Source organism: Erythrolamprus reginae, chromosome 2, assembly GCF_031021105.1.
Source record: "Erythrolamprus reginae isolate rEryReg1 chromosome 2, rEryReg1.hap1, whole genome shotgun sequence".
In the NCBI taxonomy this organism is placed as follows: Eukaryota; Metazoa; Chordata; class Lepidosauria; order Squamata; family Dipsadidae; genus Erythrolamprus; species Erythrolamprus reginae.
Genome location: NC_091951.1, coordinates 190081422 through 190099752, shown reverse-complemented (window position 1 = coordinate 190099752; position 18331 = coordinate 190081422). Strand labels below are relative to the sequence as shown.

Genomic DNA, 18331 nt, shown 5'->3' with positions numbered 1-18331 from the left:
GGTCCCACCCCCATCTATTCTCTGCCTCCCGAATCCCAGCTGATGGGGAGAAAATAGGGATTTTGTTGTATCCTTCCTGTAGAGTAGGGAGGGAATGGAGATTTTACGATATCTTGTACATACTCTTGATCGTTTGGAGGATGATGAAGATATTGAGGATTCAGATTCAGATAGTGTTTATGAAGTAGTGGGGGGCCCGGGGTTACAGGTAGTAGAACAGGTGGGAGGTCAGCCACTGGATGGGGCTATGAGTTCAGGATCTAATGAGGGAGAATCAGACGCGCGCTGGGTTAATCCTAAATTCAGAAGGATTCAGAAACATAGAGAGCAAAGGTCTGGAAGAAGATATTAAGGAGAGGAATGGGTTAAATATGGTAGTGAGGTATTTCGCACGTCAGGGGGCTAGTGGAGAAGAAGGGTGGAGTTTCAACGTTGCTGAAAGGAAATATGGAGGTGGTTTCGCCACGCTAAAGTAAGCCAAGTATTTTGTATTGTATTTAGTCAGTGCTGCTGTTGTTTTTAAAGCTATGTAGTTAGGAAATAAATCTTGTCTCAGTGAAGCAGGGAAAGGAATGTGAGAAATGCGGAAGAGAGAGATAACGGACCGAGGGATGTCTGGAATGTGTTGAAAATACAGGAGAGCAGAGAAATAAACAGAGTTGCTTTATTCATGAAATGATGCCTTTAATGCGAGTTATTTGTAATTACTAAACTTCTGCCAGGAACCAGAACACCCACCAAGCCATGCCCACAGAAACGGTAGTTTAAAATTTTGAATCCCACCACTGATTGTAGGGGAGTTTGAAGGGGAGGATATTACAGAAAGACATCTCGCACTGCTTGCATTCACAAACTGAACAACTGAGAAGCTATTCACCATTTACTGTCACCTTTAGGATGGGTCAACTCTCAGAATGATCATCAATGGTATTTAATGAGATCTGCAGTCTCACCAATATATATATAGAGGGTACCAAGTTGGTGAGAAGAGCCACGGAGAGGGGCGGCATATAAGCCCAATAGATAAATAAATGTACTGTATACCAATCTTTCTTGGTATAGATTAAATGTCCCTTTACATTATGCCTATGACTGTTTTGATTTCAGTTCAGTTGGCAAACATCAGTAGTGGATTGCTACCGTATGGTAGAGGATGTTGCACTGGTAGCATACAATGCGCCGTGCGTGCAGCTTCAGTTTTTTTGCATGCGTGCGCATCCCATTCCCATCATATTTTTGCTTTGTGTGCGTTTGCAGAAGCAAAATTTTGTGAGGGAACGTTTGTGCACGCACGCGCAAGACTTCAGAAATGTTTTGCTACTGTGCGTGCGCAGAAGCAACAAAATCACCGAAATTGTGCACACCTCTCATGAGATTTCAGTGTGTTTTTGCTTCCTGCGCATGCGCAGAAGCAAAAACACACTTGGACGCATGGAGAACCAAACTGTGCGTGCAGTGCACCAGTAACAGCAGTAATGGCAATCTGCCCCCTGGCATACATCATTCAGAGGTTCTTCCCTGTGGCAGAATTAGATTGGGCTTGGATTCCCCAAGTCTTCCCACATTTGTGTGAGAAAATGTATTCATAAAGTAAATAGAGAGCCGGGGTGGCGCAGCAAGTAGAGTGCTGTACTGCAGGCCGCTGAAGCTGACTGTAGATCTGTAGGTCAGCGGTTCAAATCTCATCACCGGCTCAGGGTTGACTCAGCCTTCCATCCTTCCGAGGTGGGTAAAATGAGGACCCAGATTGTGGGGGCAATATGCTGGCTCTGTTAGAAAGTGCTATTGCTTTTTTTTTTTTAATATAATTTTTGTTGATTTTTTAAAAAGTTTTACAAAAAAACAAAACGAAAGCATAAAACATAAAAGTGTACCATCACCATACAAAAAAATAAAGATTCCCTTCACCAGGGAAGATTCAATTTTTTATCCTTCATTTGCTTCCTCTCTGGGTTACATTGTTCATTCATTATAAAGTGATTGAATTTTATTTTTTACATTTGCATCGCTTGCCGATATTGTTAATATCTAATTGTTGCTGCTAATTTCTCTTCATTATAATTGTGTAATCTGATTTCCATAATTTCAAAGTGAATGTGGTCCACCATGTACCTGCACCAATTTTTTTATCGTCCATAAGCCACCCTGAGTATAAGGAGAAGGGCGGCATAAAAATCAAATAAATAAATAAATAAATCAGGCGTTCATAAGTTCAAGCATATGAAGCATCCCTTTATGCATGTATGTATGTGTGCAACTTCTCGAGTATTGTTCAGAGCCAGAATTGCCAAAGATTGGTAACAAATTATCTTGTGCTTTGGAAGTGCAACATACACACAAACTGTATGGAGGCTCTAAATAGGTACCAATACTAGGGAAATTCTCTCAAAGGAAAAGAGACGTCGCTTCATGTGTTTTCTTTGCCTTGCCCAAAGCGGTTTACAGCAATTTCTTCTTTTTTCTCGATTTCCATGTGTACATCTATGCATATACCTTAAGGCAGTGATTTTCAACCTTTTTTGAGCCGCGGCACATTTTTTACATTTACGAAACCCTGGGGCACATTGAGCCGGGGGGGGGGGGGCGGCTAAAAAAAGTTTGGACAAAAAAATTCTCTCTCTCTCTCTTCCTCCCCTTCACTCTATTTCTTTCTCCATCCCTCTTTCTCTCCCTTCCTTCCTCTTTCTCTCTCTCTCCATCCCTCTTTCTTTCCCTTCCTTCCTCTTTTTGCTCTTTTTCTCTCTCCCTCCCTACCTCCCTCTATGTCTTTCTCTCTCTCTCCTTCCCTCCCTCTTTCTCTCTCTCTCTTGCTTGCTTTCTCTCTCTTGCTGTCTCTCTTTCTTTCTCTTGTTTTCTCTCTCTCTTTTGCTTTCTTTCTCTCTTGTTCTCTTTCTCGCGCGCGCTCTTTCTCTCTCTTTCTTTCTCTCTCTCTCTTGCTTTCTTTCTTTCTCTCTCTCTTCCTTTCTTTCTTTCTTTCTCTCTGAGCTTGGCGGCACACCTGACCATGTCTCGCGGCACACTAGTGTGCCACGGCACACTGGTTGAAAAACACTGCCTTAAGGCATATCAAAAAACACATGATTATACCTTTTTATCCAATTTATCATGAATCAATATCCCATTTTTCACCTATTTTATACTATTTATCAGTCTGTTTTTCCTCCTTTCTTTACACTCCCCACATCTCCATCTCTTTCTTCTGCCTTCTTTCTCCTTTCCCTTACTTCCCTACTTCCCTCCACTCCTCCTCTTCTCCCTTTCCTTTCTACCTCTTCTTTCTCCTCTCAACCTTTCCCTGAGTCATGTCATCTTGTATTTAACAGACTGACAAAATATTCCAGTACATCTTTTAATTGTCGGTGTCCCTTCTAAGCTAACTGTTTTTATATCATATTTATACAGGTAACTCTTTATTCTTGGTATATACTGATGCCTCCTCAAAATCTAATTTTGTCACCTTTTATTCTCCATTTTCTTCCCTTTTAGTCATTCTAACTTAATTTCTATATATATTCATTTTCTATTCAGTCATAAAATTTCACCCATACATTATAATAAACTGTATCTTCCTTGTCTTTAATTTTCATTGTCAATCTATTCATCTCCACACTGTACAAGGTTTTCTTAATTACTTCTCCTTCAGAAGGAATTTTTGCTGTTTTCCATTTTTGTGAAAATGCAGTTCTAGCTGCTGTAGCCACATGAACAATATACCTTCCTTGTTAAATTTCTCTGGTGAAGTACCCAAAAGGAATATCTCTGGTTTTAGTTCTATACATTGTTTCACCATTTTTTTCTATCCATATTTGAATCCAACTACAATACTCTTTGGCTTCTGCACATGTCCACCAGCCAGTTTACAACTTCTGAATGGCCATCTCTTCCATATTAACTGCTTATTCTTTGAGATCAGCAAGCAATTTGTCTGCTGCCCAAAAGAAGATCGTCTTTGGGATGGTCTCCCAATTTGGAAGCCTAGGTTTTATTTATTTTTTCCCACTAATGGGTTAAATTGTTTTTAAGGGATTTGAAATCTTTAATCAAGTTCTAATTCATTTTTTTAAAGTACCTTGATTGAGCTGAATACTAAACTAGTTTTGCATTACCTCAAGGCCCACTCCAGATGTTAACACCCAGATATAGTTAGGCTGTCTAGGAATTTCAGAGCACTGATATCTGTTCTGTCGGGCTCTCTGGTAGACTCCTCCCAAAAATTCACAGGTACAAATTTCAGACACACACACACGTTTGAAAATTCAAAACAATGTTCTTTATAATGAAAATTCCCTTAACCTAAGCCCTCTTTTTGTAGAACAAAGAGCACTCATCTCCAAACAAACTGGTAATTTGTACAAGTCCCTTATCAGTTCTGTGATACTAAGCTTGCAGCTGTGAGGCAATTCACAGTCCTTCTTTCACAAAGTGAAACACACTTTGCTCTGGTTTAGTTTCAAAGCGGGGGAAAATCAGCACACAAAAGGTCAAAGTCAGTAAAGCAGTCACGAAGCACAACGATCAGATAATCCTCCACAATGGCCAAACCCACAGGCTGCTATTTATAGCAGCCTCACTAATCACCACAGCCCCACCCAACCACAGGTGGCCTCATTTTCTTTGATAATAATCTCTCAGTTGTTGTTGCCTATGCATCGCTCTCTGTATGCGTGGCTGTATCATTAACTCTTGTTCTGAATCCAAGGAGGAGCTAGATAATTGATCTCCTTCTGAGCTGTCTGCCACACTCTCCTCCTCCCTGTCACTCATGTCTTCTTGGTCAGAGGAGCCTTCATCAGCAGATTCCACCGGGGGCAAAACAGGCCTGCAGCATGTGGATGTCTCCCCCACATCCACAGTCCTTGGGGCAGGAGCTGGGCCAGAGCTAACCACAACGGATATCCATGTGGATGATATCCAGGATAGATGAAGTACACTAACCTTGGCATTATTACTCCTGAAATTCCCAAGCTCTTGTGCCCCTTGATCAATTGGGACTACAGTATTACAAAACCAGAAAAACCAGATAATTTTTTTTCCAAACAGGCCAAATTGTTTGCTTTTAATTGATTCTGAGAGGAGGTATTTCATGATCTATGGCAAATCTTTGGCAAGCCATTTCCATGCTCTAATTTGCAGTGAAAAGTAAATTATTGGAAATGATTCATAGATTCTAGGCTTCGTTTTCCTTCTTTGCTATGGAAATATTCCTTAGCAATGTTGAGTTTGTGTCTTCTTGTCAATTCTGTAAGACTGATTGAGTGCTGAGGGCATTTTGCATCTTCCTACCTCAAAAGCAGACTTTTTCAAAGTGGTAGCTAACTGCCACCTATTGCTTTGAATATGCAGAGCTTTTCCCTGTTTCTGTCACCCACTGGGGACAGTTTGTGGACATATAATGGCTGGCATTGGATTACATCCCCTCTTCTGGTGTGGTATATTTGGAGCCGGCAGAAAGTTGGCATGGTAGACTGTTCTGCAGTCACTTGACTTTAAATGTCAGCATTTCAAAAATAAAATGTGCACTCCTGCCTAGGGAAGATCGAGGCATATGAGTAACTTGTGAGCTGGAGTAGCAAGAAACTACAATTGCTCCACAATGAAGAAGGAGACAGAGCAGAGGAATTTTAAGAGTGAAATCTAAACTATATTCCAACCATCATTTCTCTGTTACTATGCTGTACTTTGCTTACATCCATTTTTTTCCTGAGTTTAATCAGCCTCAGCAGACAATCTCAGACACTCTTCTTGGAAAGTAAATCATTTGGATTTCACGTTTTTTGTACAGGGTATTTTGGGGATGGGTGGGTGTTGGTACCTTTTTAAATAACTAAATAAAAGTACTTAGTCCCATCATAACTCTGGGCATTTTAAATATAAAACAAATAATACAAAACCAAAAGTAAGAAAAGGTGCACAGCTGGAAATATAATGCAAATTCTATCTGACCAATCATCCCAGAAGGAGTCTGTAACTCATTTTAATTCAAAGCCTGAATGAAGAGTTAGATTTTAAGGTTTGTTTAAATAAGGTTGGGATGGGGGCCATAGGAAGCTGCCTGGGAACATTTTCTAAAGCAGTGCTACAACAGAGAATGCCTCTTCCTTGAAGAAGTTGGGAAAGGGGTCATTTCTGGCCTGCAAAGGGTCTCCAGTGGGTTGGAGGAGGTTGTTTTCATCCTCCCCAGGCTCCTAGAAAGACGGAAGTCTGCAAGAGCAAAAAGAACTTCTGATTCAACCGGAAGTCGGCAAACAAAACCTTTCTAGCCTCCGGAGGACCTCTGGGGGGGAAGCCGTTTTCGCCCTCCCCAGGCTCCTAGAAAGGCTCTGGAGCTTGGAGAGAGCAAAACAACGGGCCTTCCAATTCAAATGGAATTTGGCAAATGGGCAATTTTCTGCCTGCAGAGGGCTTCCAGGGAAGGCCATTTTCACCCACCCCAGGATCATAGAAAGGCTCTGAAACCTGGGGAGAGCAAAAAACAGGTGTGCTACTTCATCCGCGGTGTCACACATGCATACGTGAGGGGGCCACATGGAATTATGGGTGTGGGCACGCATGCGCGCGCCCTCCCTTTTGTCACGTGAACCGAAAAGGCTTCGCCATCACTGATGTAGGTTGTCCTCGACCTACGACCACAATTGAGCCCCAAATTTAGGTTGCTGACTGAGTCATTTGTTAAGTGAGTTTGCCTCATTTTATGACTTTTCTTTGCCACAGTTGTTTAGTGAGTCATTGCAGTTGTTAAGTTAGCAATTAAATGAATCTGGCTTCCCCGTTGACTTTGCTTGTCAGAAGGTCGCAAAAGGGGATCCCATGACCCTGAGACACTGCAACCGTCATAAATATGAACCGATTGCCAAGCATCTGAATTTCGATCGCGTGATCATGGGGATGGTGCAACGACCACGGGGATGGTGAAAAACAACCATAAGTCATTTTTTTCAGTGCTATTGTAACTTTGAATAGTCACTAAATGAAGTGTTGTAAGACGAGGACTATCTGTACAGTAGTACCCCTAGATACCAGCATAATTCATTCCAGAAGGGAGCTTGTTTGTCGAGGCAACTCGTATCTGGAACAAATAACTTTAGATGTTGTTTTTCCCCTCCGAGATAACCAAAAGCAAGGATTCTTGCGCCACCTAGTGGACGCTCTGCTCGTATCCCGAATTTGAGCTCGGCACTAGAACAGGAATGTCTCTCCCCTCGTGGCTCGTATCTTGAAATACTCGCATGTAGAGCAGCTCGTATCTAGAAGTACTACTGTACTGTATAAAGCTACATGATTGGTGATCTCCAGCCTTGGCAACTTCTAAGACCTGTGGACTTCAACTCCCAGAATTCCACAGCCAGCTTAGCTGGCTGAGGAATTCTGGGAGTTAAAGTCCACAAGTCTTAAAGCTGGCAAGGTTGGAGCCCAGTGACCTAGATGTCCCTCAGATAGCAAAGCACTTAAATGATAACCGGCATCTTGAATTGTTCTGGAAGCCTGCTAGGAACCAATGCAGATCACAGAGCAGAAATGTTATATGGCTGCACTGCCTGTACTGTTTTGTGTGAATAAGCTTTGGCTTCTCAGTGACTTTGGGAGCCATTAGATCCTAGCCCCCTGGCCAATGAGCGTAGTAGTATGTTTTGCTGAGTGAATGGTTTTTAAATCGTATTAGTGTTTTTAAAGTTCTTTTTAGTCATATTAATTGGATTTTTAGATATGTATATGTTATATTGTTTTTGATAGGTTGTGAGCCGCCCCGAGTCCTCGGAGAGGGGTGGCATACAAATCCAATACATAAAAATATAAATATAAATAAAAAATATAAATATAAATATAAGTATAAATACTGTATAAATATAAATATAAATATAAATACAGTATAAATATAAATATAAATATAAATATAAATATAAATATAAATATAAATATAAATATAAATATAAATATAAATATAAATATAAATATAAATATAAATATAAATATAAATATAAATATAAATATAAATATAAATATAAATATAAATATAAATATAAATATAAATATAAATATAAATATAAATAATATATTTTCAATAACAGCCCCATACACAGCACATTATTATTATTATTATTATTATTATTATTATTATTAATATTTATTGGATTTGTATGCCGCCCCTCTCCGCAGACTCGGGGCGGCTAACAACAGCAGTAAAACAGTACAACAAAATCCAATACTAAAAAAGCAGTTAAAAACCCATTATATAAAGACCAATCATACATACAAACATACCATACATAAAATTGTGAAGGCCTAGGGGGAAAGTGTATCTTAGTTCCCCCATGCCTGGCGGCAGAGGTGGGTTTTAAGCAGCTTACGAAAGGCAAGGAGGGTGGGGGCAATTCTAATCTCTGGGGGGAGTTGGTTCCAGAGGGTCGGGGCCGCCGCAGAGAAGGCTCTTCCTTTGGGTCCGCCAAGCGACATTGTTTGGTTGACGGGACCCGGAGAAGACCCACTCTATGGGACCTAACTGGTTGCTGGGATTCGTGCGGCAGAAGGCGGTCCCTGAGACATTACAATAGTCTACACGCAACCTGATCAGTGCAGAGTATGGAGGCAGATGACATCTATTATACGTTTTGTTGTTGTTGTTTTTGAAGGTTTTCCCGCCCACAGCTGCCATCTGTTATGGTACTTTGAGCAGGAACTGTAAGTCCAAGAAGACCCCCAAAATTATTTACCAGTGCAAAAAAAAAAAAGGAAGTGCTGCAGATGGAAAACCTCTCCAGACCTTGGTAGTCCAAATATTCACACCAACCTGGTTTTATTAAAGGTTGAGTTTGCACTACCTCCATGCTAGTTCTCCCAGAGATTCTATAAATCAGTGCTTTCCATGATTCTGGTTAATTTTGCTAGGGGTTTCTTCTGTGATTTAATAGGAAATGAAGATCTTGCTGAAATGAAAGCATAACCTTTAAAAAAAAATCAATGCCTTCTGGAATCTTCTGCAGCTCAATTTTGGAAGCCTTGCAGATCCCAGAGTGATAATGTATTGAGGTTTGTTAGTTTATTTGTATCCTGCTTTTATTATTTTTAAAGTAGCTCAGGGCAGCTAAACATATCCCCACCACTTTCCTCCTGCTATTTTCCCCACGATAACAGCCCTGTGTAAGGTGTGTTGAACTGAGAGAGTGTGTGAGAGAGACTGGCTCAAAGTTTATGCAAAATCATACTCCACATGTGATTTGCAGGTATAAATGCCACCTCTGATCCTTTCCCCCCCTTTCTAAATAGGTATGAATGCTGCTGTCCGAGCAGTGGTCCGAGTGGGGATATACACTGGTGCCAAAGTATATTTTGTTCATGAGGTGAGTAGATGGGATGGTCCCCTCGCTCGACGATGTCTTTGTTAGCTTTATTAAGCATTGCAGCTCTAACTAAGAAAGGGAATTGGCTGGCTTTGACATCTTGGCATTTAACACTCCTGCTAGTCTGATCTGCATAAGTGAATATGGCATCAGTACCCCTCATCCTTGAATTAATCCTAATCTACTGAAACAATAGAGGATAGTGATGCAACCCCATTTTAACCTGCAAGAGAGAGAGGAATACTACTTTCAAATATTCCCTGATGTGCCAAACCACTTTTCCCATTTTTTTTTCTTATCTACAAAATATTAGTTCAACTACAAAAGAATTCTGTTTTCTCCCAACATTTTTCTAATAACACAATCTGTGTGCATGCCAAGAATACTTCCGCACAAATATACACCCATCCATAGAGAGGGAAAAGAGTTGTAATCTATCACTTTTTTTCCCTAAAAGAGGTATAATTTTCTGTGCCTGTATGGAGGTTTTATATATGATCTTCATTTTTATAATGGCACTCTACCTTTCTTCTTCCTCATACCAGATAGGCCAATCCATATTCTTCTCAATCCAGACTATTGAAAATAATCTCCTTACAGTGATACCTCGTCTTACAAACCCCTCGTCATAAAAACTTTTCGAGATACAAACCCGGGATTTAAGATTTTTTTTGCCTCTTCTTCCAAACTATTTTTACCTTTCAAACCCAAGCCGCCGCCACTGGGATGCCCCGCCTCCGGACTTCTGTTGCCAGTGAAGCGCCCGTTTTTGCACTGCTGGGATTCCCCTGAGGCTCCCCTCCATAGGAAACATCACCTCCGGACTTCCGTGTTTTTGCGATGCTGCAGGGGAATCCCAGCAGCGCAAAAACGAGTGCTTTGCTGGCAACAGAAGTTCGGAGGTGGGGTTTCCCAGCGAGGGGAGCCTCAACAAAATCGCAGCATCACAAAAACACGGAAGTCCGGAGGTGGGGTTTCGAGGACTTCCATGTTTTTGCGATGCTGCAATTTCGCGGAGGCTCCCCTCGCTGGGAAACCCCCCCTCCGGGCTTCCGTTGCCAGCGAAGCACCCGTTTTTACGCTGCTGGGATTCCCCTGCAGCATCACAAAAACATGGAAGTTCGGAGGTGGGGTTTCCCATGGAGGGAGCCTCAGGGGAATCCCAGCAGCACAAAAACGGGCGCTTCGGCTGGTAAAAGGGGTGAGTTTTGGGCTTGCACGCATTAATCGCTTTTCCATTGGTTCCTATGGGAAACATTGTTTCATCTTACAAACTTTTCACCTTACAAACTTCATCCCGGAACCAATTAAGTTCGTAAGATGAGGTATCACTATATTTCTGTTTGTACATTGGCAATTGCACTATTTCAGCATTTTGACATGGGAATGGTCCAAATGATAATTTAATTATTTTTGCATTCAAACAATGCAAAGCATTCAAACAATATCTTTTATTCCATCTTTTATTTTCTGGTCCTTACTTTCTTTTTTGCTGGGAAAAGTCCAAGGAAAGATGGGAGATTGTCACTATATCTTGCTCTGTGACCTTCAAAGCTCTTGGTCTCAAAAAAGGGATCACTCATTATTTATTTTTACACTTTAATTTTTATTTTCAGAACCCAGGGCTGCAGGAATATAGCTTGGTGGTGCCATACCACCAGAGAGAGACTGGGGCATAAATGGAGAGCTTGGCAGATGATGGAAAGGGGATGATGCAATATCGTGCAAATTCTTCGGTTTGTGTAATTGCATTGGGACATGTCATTGCAGCATTAACATGATGACATTAGTGCGTGCCTGTGATTTCTGCTTCACTGTGTTTACTGTAGACCCCTGCTGGAGCATGGTTGAAATTGGTAGACTTCAAAAAATATTTGGGAATGATGAGAAGAAGTTATTTCTATCTTACGCTTTACCCCCAACCTCAAAAAAAAAAAAAAGATTGTGTTTATGTGATGGATTGCAGTGAAATTTTAGTAATGCTGTGCTGGGGGATTTTGGAGGCCATGATTACGGGCTAAACATAATTTGGGTTGTATTCTGGAAAACTCCCCTCCCCCATTCCCAACACCCCTTCGGTGTCTTTTAAGGACACTGTTGAATGTGTGTCTTTCTTGTCTTTGGCTTAGCCCTGAGCATATTTGGAGACCGTGTCCGATTGCCCTGTCCATTTTGCTGACACGATGCCTTTGGCTTACGTTGTCCTAATTCCCGCACTAATGGTTTCTGGAAAACAGAATAGAAAGGGACAGTATGAATAGCGTAGTGTAGCGTTGGTTATGCCAAACTCGCTACACTCATGCCAAGAACTCAAAGTCAGAATGCCTCTTGTTCCGTGGCTTCCTGTTCAATGTTTTCAGTTGCTAAAGAATTTCACAGGAATTCTACACATTGGCCAAATCTGGCCCTATGTTGGACTGTAATTGAAATGCATTTTGCCCCGAGCATTCCCCCTTATGTAATTAAATTATATGTACAGTGATACCTCGTCTTACAAACGCCTCATCATACAAACTTTTCGAGATACAAACCCGGGGTTTAAGATTTTTTTGCCTCTTCTTACAAACTATTTTCACCTTACAAACCCACTGGGATGCCCCGCCTCCGGACTTCCGTTGCCAGCGAAGCACCTGTTTTTGCGCTGCTGGGATTTCCCTGAGGCTCCGCTCCATGGGAAACACCACCTCCGGACTTCTGTGTTTTTGCGGTGCTGCAGGGGAATCCCAGCAGGGGAATCCCAGCAGGGGAATCCCAGCATCGCAAAAACGAACACTTCACTGGCAATGGAAATCCGGAGGTGGGGTTTCCCAGCGAAGGGAGCATCAGTGAAATCGCAGCATTGCAAAAACACAGAGGTTCAGAGGTGGGGTTTCGAGGACTTCGGTGTTTTTGCGATGCTGCAATTTCACTGATGCTCCCTTCGCTGGGAAACCCCACCTCCGGACTTCCGTTGCCAGCGAAGCATTTGTTTTTGCGATGCTGGGATTCCCCTGCAGCATCGCAAAAACACAAAAGTCCAGAAGTGGGGTTTCCCATGGAGGGGAGCCTCAGGGGAAACCCAGCAGCACAAAAACGGGCGCTTCGGCTGGCAAAAGGGGTGAATTTTGGGCTTGCACGCATTAATCACTTTTCCATTGATTCCTATGGGAAACATTGTTTCATCTTACAAATGTTTCACCTTAAGAACCTCATCCCAGAACCAATTAAGTTTGTAAGACAAGGTGTCACTGTATCTCTCAACCTTTTGAGGTAGGCAAGGTCAGGAAAAAGGCTTGGCTGGGGTATCTTTATTATTTGGGGTATCTTTATTCTGTTAAGATATAATAACAAAACCTTTGTGTTTCTCTCCTTCCATCTTCTGCTAAACTGCACCAAGACAGATTTATTTTCAGTCTCTTTCTTATGCTTTTTTCTGAGTAATCCCTTTAATGGCTCCCTCATTCCTTCCCTATTCCCCAGGTTAGCTCTACCTTCCTTTTCAGTATAGAAACATAGAAACATAGAAGATTGATGTCAGAAAAAGACCTCATGGTCCATCTAGTCTGCCCTTATACTATTTTCCTGTATTTTATGCTAGGATGGATATATGTTTATCCCAGGCATGTTTATTTTTTTTAAAAAAAATATTTTTTATTATTTTTCTCAAACAAACATGACAAACACAACATATAACGTTTAGTGGAGCTACAGTCGCTCCGCTCAAAGTAGAAGTCTTCGTTATACAAAAAGAAGAAAGATCTTACTGTTGTTTGACACCATCTATGAAATATATAAAAATATCTATTATAAGACACTACATAAAAACACATCTAAAAGTTTATAATATATATAAAAATTCTTAATTTGTAGATTAAATCAAACTAAAATAAAGAAGACAAGAGAAAAAGAAATTTTCAAAGTGATATACTGTAACAGCAAGCTTATCCCTTTTTCTTTTTATCCCACCAAATATATACCTTCTGCCAGATATCATAAAATTCTGAGTCTTCTTGATTATTTAACTGTCTCGTCATCATGTCGAGCTCTGCGCATTCTAAAACTTTCTTAAGTATTTCTGCTTCTTTTGGAATCTCTATTTGTTTCCATTTTTGAGCAAAAACTATCCCAATCAGTTTTCCTTGGTCTGTTGTTAATAGTTTACCTAAAATATTGTTATCGTTTCTTTTTCTTTTTTTTTAATAAACTTTATTAATTTTCCATAAAAATTGACAAACATACAAACAAACATTTAACATAAAGTTGGGGTTACAATTCCCGCTCTTGTCATAGAAGTCAAATTTCCTTACAGAAAAAAGAATACATTGTTAATACCTTAAGTCAAAGTATTAATTTAGATGAAAAGAAGAAATTTTATTCAACCTTATATTTAAAAAAACTTCGTATATAAACAAGATAAAAAGGTAAATCATTACGATACATCTACAATTCTCATATAAATTTTGTATTTAATTTTTCTTCTTATTTATCCTTATTCCAAATCACATAGAATTCTGATTCCTCTTGGTTATTGTTATCTTTTCTAAGTATATATATCCCAGGCATGTTTAAATTCAGTTACTGTGGATTTACCAACCACATCTACTGGAAGTTTGTTCCAAGCATCTACTAATATTTTCTCATGTTGCTTCTGATCTTTCCGAAGCAACATGAGGTATCTCACTGTATCTAGCTCATTTTCCATAATCTATTCTGCCTTTCCCCCCCCCCCCCGCAGGGTTACCAAGGGCTTGTGGATGGTGGTGATAACATTAAAGAAGCAACATGGGAAAGTGTATCGATGATGCTGCAGCTGGTGAGTGAGTTTGCCTTGATTTTCATTCTTCCGGACTCATGTTTGAAGTGACAAAGGTCTGTCACACACACACACACACCCCGGAAGTGATGCTCAAGCTAAGGAATCATAAAGGCCTTTGAAGCGCAAGTGGAATGAAGAGATATAAAATAGGTTTAATGTCTTCATGATATTTAGAACTATAGAAACATAGAAGACTGACGGCAGAAAAAGACCTCATGGTTCATCTAGTCTGCCCTTATACTATTTCCTGTATTTTATCTTAGGATGGATATATGTTTATCCCAGGCATGTTTAAATTCAGTTACTGTGGATTTACCAACCACGTCTGCTGGAAGTTTGTTCCAAGGATCTACTACTCTTTCAGTAAAATAATATTTTGCTTTTGATCTTTTGATCTTTCCCCCAACTAACCTCAGATTGTGTCCCCTTATTCTTGTGTTCACTTTCCTATTAAAAACACTTCCCTCCTGGACCTTATTTAACCCTTTAACATATTTAAATGTTTCGATCATGTCCCCCCTTTTCCTTCTGTCCTCCAGACTATACAGATTGAGTTCATTAAGTCTTTCCTGATACGTTTTATGCTTAAGACCTTCCACCATTCTTGTAGCCTGTCTCTGGACCCGTTCAATTTTGTCAATATATAACTATAACTCCCAAAATACCCATTGACTATGTTCACTGGGCTATTGGGGAGTTGTAATCCCAGGAGATCCAAGGGCATAGCTTCTGACAGAGCCAGAGTAAAAAGGATACAGGTAGTCCTTGACTTATGACCATAATTGAATTTTACCCCATTTAATGCCCTTTCTTGTCACAGTTGTTAAGTGAGTCACTACAGTTGTTAAATTAGTGAGTTCGTTGTGAAGTGAATTTGGCTTCTCCATTTACTTTGCTTGTTAGAAGGTTGCAAATGTTAATCACATGATTCGAGGACACTGCAACCATCATAAAGGTGAACCAGTTGCCAAGCATCTGAATTTTGATCACATGACTACAAACATGCTGCAATGGTCGTAAGTGTGAAAAACGGTCATAAGTCACTTTTTTCAGTGCCATTGTAACTGTGAATGGTCACTAAATGAACTGTTGTAAGTTTTAGGACTACCTGTATTTCTTTGGTTCTACTCCATTATGTTTCCTAATTTTATTTTTGATCTGCCCTTGTAATTTCGACTTCTGCTTCTTAGTGTTTGTGCTTTTAGTGAGTTATGTACTGTTTTTTTTTCTTGTTGTGAGCTGCTGCGAGTACTTGGAGAGGGGCGGCATACAAATCTAAATAATAATAATAATAATAATAATAATAATAATAATAATAATAATAATAATAATAATAATATCAGCATCAGGAGGAACAAGGAGTAGCAGGAGACACCAATGCTAATGGACTTACCTACTTCTTGTATGGTACAGTCTATTTCCAAGTGAATTTGATACCCAGGTTTCAGTGAGTTGTGATTTGAAGCTAAATGTTTATTACAGTGCCTATCAAAAAAGCTGTAAGGAACGTTGCACCTCTGGGGTTAAAGTTTCTGAGATGGCATTCCTAGACTCAGATAAGATGAAGAGCAGAATACTGCACGTGAAATTATGTTCATAAATCCCCCATTCTTGCTCTTAAAGTGCCTTTTCAGGAGGCAAGTGGACTTTCTTGGGTTTTTTTTGTTTTCAAGATGTTTCGCTTCTCATCCAAGAAGCTTCTTCAGCTCTGACAGAATAGTGGAGAATGGAATCCTGTCAGAGCTGAAGAAGCTGCTTGGATGAGAAACGAAGCATCTTCAAAAGAAAAAACAAGAAAGTCCAGTTGCCTCCTGAAAAGGCACCTTTGGGACAACAGTGGATGGCTGAGAATCTCTACAGACTTTCCATTTTTGAAATAATTAATACAGAAGTACTGTAAGACATTCAAGTGTATTGAAAAATCAACTTCCTCTAGGCGTGGAGGGAGGCATTTGGCCTATTGGGCTAAACCTCAACAAGAAAGCCAGATGGTGAACTTTCAAGTAAATGCAACAGTCCATATTTTCCTGAGAGGGAAAGATTTTTTTGCCTCTTCTTACAAACTATTTTCACCTTACAAACCCACCACCGCCACTGGGATGCCCCACCTCCGGACTTCCGTTGCCAACAAAGCACCCGTTTTTGCGCTGCTGGGATTTCCCTGAGGCTCCCCTCCATGGGAAACCCCACCTCCAGACTTCTGTGTTTTTGTGATGCTGCAGGGGAATCACAGCAGGGAAATCACAGCAGCACAAAAACGGGTGCTTCGCTAGCAACCGAAGTCCGGAGGTGGGGTTTCCCAGCGAGGGGAGCCTCAATGAAATTGCAGCATCGCAAAAACACAGAGGTCCGGAGGTGGGGTTTCAAGAACTTCGGTGTTTTTGCGATGCTGCAATTTCACTGATGCTCCCTTCACTGGAAAACCCCACCTCTGGACTTCTGTTGCCAGCGAAGCGCTCGTTTGTGCGATGCTGGGATTCCCCTGCTGGGATTTCCCTGCAGCATTGCAAAAACACAGAAGTCCGGAGGTGGGGCTTCCCATGGAGGGGAGCCTCAGGGGAATCCCAGCCGCGCAAAAACGGGCGCTTCGGCTGGCAAAAGGGGTGAATTTTGGGCTTGCACGCATTAATCGCTTTTCCATTGATTCCTATGGGAAACATTGTTTCGTCTTACAAACTTTTCACCTTAAGAACTTCGTCCCGGAACCAATTAAGTTTGTAAGACAAGGTATCACAGTACTGTATTTCTTCAACTCTGATCCCAACCAGCCTGATTATAAGCTTGGAAGCTATGGAGATTTTAGTATATAGCTAAATAATTTGATTGTCAGAATAAACTACTACAAAATACAACAGTTGAACTGGAAAAGAAAAGACCATTAATTATGAAAGGAATCACAGAAATCGGTATCTATCAAGATATTCAAAGCATAAACTAACTCTCGGTTCCTATATGTTTGCAGTTGTGCCATTTGTCAAAAATCAATTTTAAAATATTTATATATTTCAAGCCCCCTACTTCTTTTGAATCTTTAATTTATCTGCAATATTTGAATATGGGTGACTATCTTATGGTGGGGGCCTATTTGGTCAAATTACTTAGTGGCTTAAACTGTTTTATTAGGACTTTTAGCTGCTATAATTCTTTTTAATTATTTCAACACAGACTGGAAAATCCAACTCCTAAAGGATATACGGCAGTGTAGTTTTTCAAGTCACTTGTTGCTAACAATGAGGCCAAAATGAAAATCATGTTCTATGTGTTGGTAAGGAAACCTCTGCAGACTCCATGTTGAGGATTAGAAGAAAGCTGATCCCCCAGCCAAATACTTGTTTGACCTTACATGATTAAATCCCTGTAGAGCTTTCTCCCAGTTTGTTTTAACATTGTACCCCTTACAGTAATACAGGCAAAGGACAGTAATATCCAATATAATTGGAACAATCCCACCTGTGTGATTTTTTAAGAAATCAAGTTCTAACCTTGGTTTTTAAGAAATCCAGCTACACATTACCTTTTTGATAAATTTATGAACTTTCATCTTATCATTCCACTCATAATCTAATAGAAGATAATTAGATCTACCTCTCCTAAAGGGATCGGTGACTTGAGATCATTAGAACACTGTGACCTTCGCTTTGGTTGGGATTGCTGGCAAGGTCCAGCGTCTTAAATGTAATGATACCACCTCAGCCGGGGTCACAATGAATGTCTTGAGGCCTAAAATAACTTGAAATTGGAGATAACCTTTGCCTGCAGTCATACTTGCATGGGTGGGGAGGAAAGGCTGCTTGGATTTAATAAACAAGAATTGCAGAGGATTCTGTTCCAGTTAAGTCTCTCAGTTGCTATCCAGATCTTGTACTGTGGGTGGAGACGCAGAGGATGAATTTGTCCACAGATCATTTAGCCAATGATATTTACAAGCAATAGGTACTCTTGGATACTGCTCCACCAGTTGCAATGAAGGTTTCAGTGATCATGAAGATGCTTTACTTTACAGGTCAATGTAATGGATTTGCAAACAAGAGAAGTGTAGCATTTTATACAGAGTGAAGCTAAGCTTTATTTTTTCATTTTCCTAAAGTATGAATTGCAAATTATGCTAATGTTGCTATGAATTCTGTAAAATATTGGTTTGTTGAAACTTAACACCAAGCCATCATTATCATCTTCATTATCATTGCCACTATTGTCATCA

The 18331-nt window shown here is 40.4% G+C and overlaps 1 protein-coding gene across 3 annotated transcripts in view; it reads left to right on the top strand.

Annotated features, from left to right (window-relative positions):
• PFKM (phosphofructokinase, muscle) overlaps positions 1–18331 on the top strand; it is a 71039-nt gene that overhangs the window by 18836 nt on the left and 33872 nt on the right. For all 3 annotated transcript variants that reach the window (XM_070740896.1, XM_070740894.1, XM_070740895.1), the window contains exons 3-4: positions 9262–9335; positions 14050–14127. In XM_070740896.1, the coding sequence (XP_070596997.1) occupies positions 9262–9335; positions 14050–14127 (152 nt within the window). The remainder of the gene's footprint in view (positions 1–9261; positions 9336–14049; positions 14128–18331) is intronic.